A 7,905-nucleotide genomic window follows, 5' to 3' on the forward strand; every position below is an offset into this window, starting at 1 on the left:
ATAAAATCTAAACTATTTAAAGTACTATTTAATACCCCTGAGGCACATGCATGGGAATCACATCAGTCTGTTTTTTTATTTATTTTTTTTATAAATCCTAAAGACGTAAGATCATACAATCAAAACCACATTCAAATGCATGCATGAAAATTGTTGGTACTGCAGCCATTAATTACCTGATTTGCTGATTATTTAATCACTTGGTTTACAATTAGTCACAAATTGAATATCTAAGAAAAGCTACCAAATAAACATTTTATTGTTGAATTTAGGGGCATGATTAAATGCATAGATTTTTTCTTTTTTTTTTTTTTTTACAGATTTATTAATGATTGTGAAAAAAAAAAAAAAAAAACAATAAATGAATAACCCAAACTGATACCAATATATATATATATATAAAAAATTAAATGTGGTGAACATACTGAGATGGCATCTCTGTGAAGGTGGAAATAATTGATCACAAGTCCCCCGAGAGAGCCTCGCTGTTTAATAATTTCACATGACACTGAAAAGAACATTTTGAGCTATATTATAAAATAATATTTCCACAATTAGCATTGTGTTGGGTATAAAATAAATGGTTTTAGTTTTTGGTACTAAAATATATTTTTCTGTACATCAAATTGAGGGCAATTATAACAAAGTTTATTTAATCACAAATAAGCCAGAGTGAAGAAATTATAAAATAATTAAACAACTGAACATGAAAATGCTATTTTAAATGTGTGTAGTCATATAGCAGATAGACTGATTTAAAAAATAACAAATATTGCTTATGCTAAAAGACAAATGGCAGATTTGTAGTAATCAGTCAGGAAGGAAAATGTAATTGCCCCGCAGATTCATTAGCAGCACCAATATGTTTAAAGCTTTCCTGCCTTGCTGCTTTGCTGTATGGTTGGCGTTTGACACCTCCAATAAACTCAGCATCTCACTGTGAAGTGGAGCGAATCGCAGAAGAACTTGCATGCTGCATCCTCACATTTCCATGCATACGACCTCTATAATGATATTAGCACTGGGATCTTTAATTACCTCCACTGGTGAGTTGTTAAATAGGGGGGTCAAAGTATTGGCCGTACACCCAGACTAGGGTAATTCATACAGCTCCCTGGTGTGCAAAAGCTCAATGGTTCTTCAGCCAACAGTGCTATGACTCTATAGCTAATTCTGTAACAGATGATAAGATGCCATCCAAAAGTACCATTCTGTGCTTTTGGCAGTTCTACTCAGCAACCATAACAAATGAAGGCGAAAGTGCTTCCCATCACCAGTTCTGAACTGAAAGGTAGAGTTTAAATTGTTGCAGTCTGGTGCAGAGGATTAAAAAAATGTCACTTCCAGAGGGAAAGGGCTGGAATATTTTATTAAAAGTGATTTGGTTGGATGGATGATCAAAGTCAGCACTTGACCATATAACTATATACATTCATACTCTACGTCTAAACAGTCCACATTTCAGGTGGATGAGCATGGAGTGTAAATGTAAAATCTGACTAACATGGGTGTGCTGATGTGAGCAGCAGTGGTCCTGACTGATCTCAGCTGGGCTCCTTAGGTGTTAAGACCCCTGAGAGAGCTGTCTCTCGTGTGATGTCACCTACAGTAGCACCGCTGTTCATTCTCCAGAGGGCAGAAGCACAGAAGGCCAGTTCAGTGGTATAAAGCCTTTTCATATAAAACCACTGGAAGTATGAGAAAAATGTGAGTGCAAGTTCACTTGAGGATGTTTATGTGATTTTATTTCAAGTAAGATGTATTTGCTCACAATTTGTGAATTCTAAATGCTTCTGCACGGAAGGGAAACATAAACAGATTTCAATTTAAGTACTCCTAAGACTCAAATGTGCAAATGTTTATAGACGGTAACAATAATATAACATTTTTACCTCATTAAAAATGTTTTGCAAAGAAAAATTGTGGAATGGACAGTTGAGAAGGTGTTTAAAATCAAGTACACTCACATGAGATTAAAAATCCATAGTTAAAGCAGATTTGATTTATATGGAACTGATTGTCTCATGGGGGCAGACATGTTGAGATCACATGACCAATCCAATATACTTAAAACTATTATACAGTAATATCTCAGTAACCTATTACTAATACTTTTGCTGGCGGAATAAACAGCAAATAATGGCGCCGGTGACTGAAAACATTATCTTGTGCAATAATACATCCACACTGATATGTGTTAGTATAATCTCATGATGAATATTTTTGTTGTAAATTAAGAAATGCAATTTAAAATTTATATTGAGAAATTAGAAATTTTCTTGGTAGAGGTTTGTAATTTTAGCACATATCTACCTTATTTATTTTCTTATCTTACCCACTTCAGCTGCGTTATTTTCTTACCAAACCACACTCCTCTATTTTTTATTGTGTTTTTTTTTTCTTCTTTTCTTGCCTCTTTCTCACTTGTCTGTCCTGTTCTGGTGTCCTTTAAGACTGGTCTGCCAATGCAAGCAGAGTCAGCATTCACACAAAGATGGTGTCACTCCAGTGATCCTTGGGAGCCTTCTATAGCATCATGCCTGTTTTCATTTGCTTGTCTGTTTTCATCTGGAGTACTCAAATGAAATATAAAAATGCATTCTTAATACAAATGTACTCTACATAAGTGTATTTCCAAGAAGCATCTCTTCCATTGCATAGTTTTCATATTTAAAATTTTAATTATGCAATTGAAACACCAGTTCATAATACATAAAGTATGTTGAAGAGAAATAAGAAAGTCAGACTTAGAGTAAAGGGGGATAGGAAAAATGAGAGCAAAAAAAAGATTAACAATGAAAATGCGAGGAATAAGTGTGTACAGTGGAAAGAATTGGAAAGAGTATTTTCAAGACAACATGAGAGGAAAGTTTGGAAAGAGGTGAAGGAGAATTAAAATAATGAGGATAGAAAGAAAGGAGTTAAGTGGAGACAAAAAGAGTCAAAGAATGAGAGGGAAAAAACTGTGAAAAGTGAATCAGGAAGACTTGGAGAGTCTATTGGTGTGTGTGAGTATTTGAACGAGAGGCAGTACACTCAGCGAGGAGGGGGAAAATGTGTTAATGCACAAGAACACTGCATCAAACCAATGCACTGCTCTGAGCGGGATGCGTCAGCAGTACATTCACGTTTCCACTGAAGGACAAAAGGAGGAGAAAGACTCTGCCGCTTGTAACCCAGTCACACAGAGAGAAATACAGAGAGGAGGGTGAGCGCTGGAGGTGAGGACTGCTGCTCTTGCCACTGTTGCCGTTGATGGTCTTCTCTGCCGCGCGTGTGGGTGAGCGTGTTCGCGGTCTCTCTCCCTCGCGTGCTTTTTCTCCTGCCCACCTCCCACTGCAGAGCCACTGCCAACCCGCAGCCTCACAGCCAGAGCAGGCGAACTGCCACAACTTACTACCTCAAGACAAGGGAAAATAAAGGAATACCGCAGGATCCACAGCGGGGGAGGGAGGGCAAACTACGGAATCCTCTGCAAGGTATCTTTCTGAAATTAGCCACACGTCATACTGTGGCATCAATCTTTTTTTTTTTTTTCTGAGACTGAGAAAAGAGAGAAAGGAAGAAGGAGAGTGAGGACGCCAGACAGAGAAAGAGTGTGAGAGAGAGAGAGCACAAGGAGCAAACGATCATCAGATAGGGAGAGAGCTTCACCACTGCTGCGCTGCTTTTGATGCTGCTCCCCCATCCTTTTTCCCCCCTTCCCCCTTTTGCTCCTGCAACACCACCCCCGAGCCCCCCTCTGGAGAAATTGATGGATTATTGCTAACTGTGCACGCGGCAGTCCGCAGCTGCTACAGAAACAGACAGGAGAGCAGAGTGAGTTAAAAAAGCAAGACGGAATGACCGCAGTGTACGTCTGTTAGCCTTTTTGGATTCATTAACATATGGCTGGTCAGTAGAACAAGTGTCGCGGGGGGTGGATGATGGCAAACTAAAAAAAAAAAAAAAGCTTAGTCTACTGCAAAGGGGAGAAACGAATCTGAGAGGACTTTCTTTTTATAGTTTTCTTGGTTTATTGTGCATGTGCTTCGGCAATGGAGTATTGTGAAAATTGTTCAGTGGTATTCAGTGTCGCCTTCCAAGGACAATCAATAGCAGAGCTGAGAGGAGATCTTTTCCAAGCTGACTGGATCCGTGCACCTGCTTAGCTGACTGGGCCTTACCTCTTGAACTAGTTTCACTGAATGCCGCTTCTCTTTGGAATTAATAGGAGCCATTTTGTCAAATCAGTTCATGATCCACTTTACTTTTATAAGATAAATGGCTGAAAATGATGTGCTGGGATCTTAGTGGGAAATATGAGTGAGCAGTGTTGGGGATTTGCTTCCAAATAAAGGATTATTCTAAGGACAACTCCGAGCTAATGAGGTAGGTGCCTTCTATTTCAACATATTTATTCTTTAGATCAGCTTTTTCCCTTCTCTACTCATCTTTTTCTTCCCCACCCCCCATCTCTTCCTCTCTTTCCCTCTCTGTGTTTAACCCAGCACCATCCTACACTGTCGATGGCAAACAGATGCAGAGTCTTGCTCAAACCAGGGTAGGGCCACTGTTCTCCGTACCCCAGCCGAATCCCCACGCGATGTTGAATTATGAACGCGCCACATCATGAGTCTTTTGTGGCAGGTAACTGTGCACCGTGCCTGGAACGCAGCCCTGCTCTTTGCAGTCTACCTCGTGGTTCGATCATGGAGCGTATGCGCCGCCCCCTCCGGACCACTGACCTGCCCTGGTGTTTGCTCCTGTAGTAACCAGTTCATTAAGGTGGTGTGCACCAGGCGCAGCTTGATTCGAGTGCCCCCAGGTATTCCTGCCACCACACGGCATTTAAACTTAATGGAGAACAGCATAGAGACAATTGAAGCTGGTACATTTCAACACCTTCGTCACCTGGAGGTACTACAACTGGGTAGGAACTCTATTCGTCAGATTGAGGTGGGGGCCTTCAGTGGCCTCAACAGCCTCAACACACTGGAGCTGTTCGACAACCGATTGACAGTGATCCCAAGTGGCGCTTTTGAGTACTTGTCTAAACTGCGGGAATTATGGCTCAGGAACAACCCTATCGAAAGCATACCTTCCTACGCATTTAATCGTGTTCCCTCTCTAATGCGTCTGGATCTGGGAGAATTAAAGAAGCTGGAGTATATTTCTGAGGGTGCTTTTGAGGGATTATACAACTTGAAATACTTAAACCTTGGAATGTGTAACCTGCGGGAGATGCCAGTCCTGACCCCTTTGGTAGGGCTGGAGGAGTTAGAGATGTCTGAGAACTACTTCCCAGAGATAAAACCTGGGTCTTTCAGGGGTTTGAAATCTCTGAAAAAGCTTTGGATTATGAACTCTCGGATCACCACTATAGAGAGAAATGCATTTGATGATGTCACAGCCTTGGTTGAGCTCAACCTGGCCCATAATAACCTTAGCTCTTTGCCCCATGACCTTTTTGCGCCCTTGAGTTACCTTGTGGAACTCCATTTGCACCACAACCCTTGGCAGTGCAACTGTAATGTGGTGTGGTTGGCTTGGTGGCTGAGGGAGTACATTCCCACTAATTCCACCTGCTGTGGACGCTGCCACACCCCTGCTTACTTACGTGGACGCTACCTGGTGGAGGTGGACCAGAGCACTTTCCAGTGCTCAGCACCTTACATACTGGATGCCCCAAGGGATCTTAACATATCTGCTGAACGTGTAGCTGAGCTAAAATGTCACACAGCCCCTATGTCATCAGTTAGGTGGCTCCTTCCTAATGGAACGGTTTTGACCCATGGCTCTAATCATCCACGGATATCAGTGCTCAATGATGGGACGCTAAACTTCTCCAACGTGCTGCCAGCAGATACAGGTGTGTACACCTGCATGGTCACCAACATTGCTGGCAACTCCAATGCTTCAGCCTACCTGAATGTGACTGCAGCTGAGCTCAACACTTCTAACCTGAGTTACTTCACTACAGTGACAGTGGAGGAAGTGGAACCCACCTCACAGGAAGTGATCAAGCCAAAGACGGTAACCGCCTCGCCCTCCGTCTTTCAACCTGTTTTTATCTCTACACCGACAGTTTTACTTCAAACACCTCGACAGGTCTCTGTGCCAACTGTACGTGGAACGACAGGTCCACCTGCCAGTCTTGACGAGGTCATGAAGACAACTAAGATCATCATTGGCTGCTTTGTGGCAGTCACCCTGCTTGCTGCCGTTATGCTCATAGCTTTCTACAAGCTGCGTAAAAGGCACCAGCAAAGGAGCTCGGTGGTATCTGCTAGGACTACAGATGACATTCAGATGAATAGGAATGTTCCTACCACCCATGGAGGGACAAGTATACCAGGTGAAAGTGGAATGATATCACCTAGCCTGAGAGATCACAAGAACACTTACAAACTCAGCTTCAGCTCCTACAAATCAGCACACTCTTCTCCCTGGCTAGACAACAACTTTGGAAACTCCCTGCACCATTCCCGCCCCACAACCATCAGCACCATCCCTGAACACTACCTGAACAAAACTCACACAAAGGAGAAGGTACAGGAAACACAAATATAACATTCCTACAGCCTTCTGCTCTGTCTTTTATTCTGTTCATCATGAAAACATGCAATAGAATGCACAACAGAAAAGACAGCAATTACTTTTGTACCCAGTGCAAAAATGAGACTGTTTTTCTTGTACATGCTTATACATAAATATATTAATATAAATATATAAATTAATCCACTATGGGATGATACAAGAAACAGATTATATAAAAGTGAAAATGAATTTAAACTATTTTGTAACTCCTATTTAAGATGGGGAAATGTGATGATGCTGATACAACAGTGCAATGAAGACAGATTTGTTTGAAAAGGGGCAACCTGTGATTTTTAGAACATTCTGTATATGATGCAGTAAAGTCCCATTTATACAGATAACTTTCTAAGTAACTGTCCACTGATTGATCTTTAAAGGCTTATCTTCTAAAAGCACCAATAATTTGTATTGTGCCAAATGTTATACTTGCAATAAATGAGACTGGCTTAAGAGCAAAAAAATTGCAAAACACAGGTTGGACACCAAGAGAGTCTGCTGTTCTGCAGCTCTCAGCCAAATGATTTATTTTGGGCTGCGCCATAGTTTTGCAGCAAGTGTTTAACAGTATGTTTCCAGAACAGACACCCTGCTTGCTTTTTGAGTTTAACCTTCTGACTATTACTCTGATGTCCTCTTGGTTTTTTGACAAATTGGATTGACTATCCTGTGGTTTTTCCATTCCGTTTGCGGAGTACGATTTCAATTGCTTTTAAATTATGATTTGATTGCCTTTTAGGGCTAATTTAGAAAAAACGCAAGGGCTCAACTGGATGTTAGTTTTTAAGACTTATGAGACGGTTGCTGTGACTGGATGGTTTATTGCAGGTTTACATTAACATGGTTTCACTTTTTTTTTTTTATTAAGAAAGGGATTCAAATGAATGTGGTGAATTATGAACTTTCCTTTATTGAGATCTTTCAACAGCAATTTACTTTGTCTTTATTTTGAGCAGCTCTATTTTTATGAGGAGTCTACATAGGTTACAACAAATAAAAAAGAAAACATTTGGTTTGTATTTCTCTAAAACTAATCTCCTTCCTCTTGTTTTTTTGTAGGGCATTAGCTTAATAATGCAATTCTGATAACCATAAAAGAGGTTATAGAAAGCAGCAGATACTTTGCTGGTCTCTGAAAACTAATTTTACTGATAAAGTGAATTATATACACACTGCATTGAATTGTCACATGGTAAAATTTCTGGCTACAGGAATGTGGTGACATCTTAATCCTGAATAGATATGCGATGGGCTTGTGCACACACACATACACATAGATGCACACACAAATTCATCCACCTTGTTTCCTGGTGGAGTGCTTAATGATAG

The 7,905-nt window shown here is 40.7% G+C and overlaps 1 protein-coding gene across 1 annotated transcript; it reads left to right on the forward strand.

The window, feature by feature from the left end:
• Nucleotides 1-3,005: 3,005 nt before the first annotated feature.
• LOC113073051 (leucine-rich repeat-containing protein 4-like) lies at nucleotides 3,006-7,606 on the forward strand. The gene is made up of 2 exons (XM_026245922.1): nucleotides 3,006-4,371; nucleotides 4,491-7,606. The coding sequence occupies exon 2, from the start codon at nucleotides 4,612-4,614 to the stop codon at nucleotides 6,550-6,552; it is 1,941 nt and encodes a 646-aa protein (XP_026101707.1). The 5' UTR covers nucleotides 3,006-4,371; nucleotides 4,491-4,611; the 3' UTR covers nucleotides 6,553-7,606.
• Nucleotides 7,607-7,905: the final 299 nt, after the last annotated feature.

This window comes from Carassius auratus, unplaced genomic scaffold, assembly GCF_003368295.1.
Source record: "Carassius auratus strain Wakin unplaced genomic scaffold, ASM336829v1 scaf_tig00011294, whole genome shotgun sequence".
Taxonomy (NCBI): domain Eukaryota; kingdom Metazoa; phylum Chordata; class Actinopteri; order Cypriniformes; family Cyprinidae; genus Carassius; species Carassius auratus.

Excerpts from the sequence above, each read along its gene's own strand:
- LOC113073051 (XM_026245922.1), top strand. The coding sequence starts at position 4,612 with ATGAGTCTTTTGTGGCAGGTAACTGTGCACCGTGCCTGGAACGCAGCC.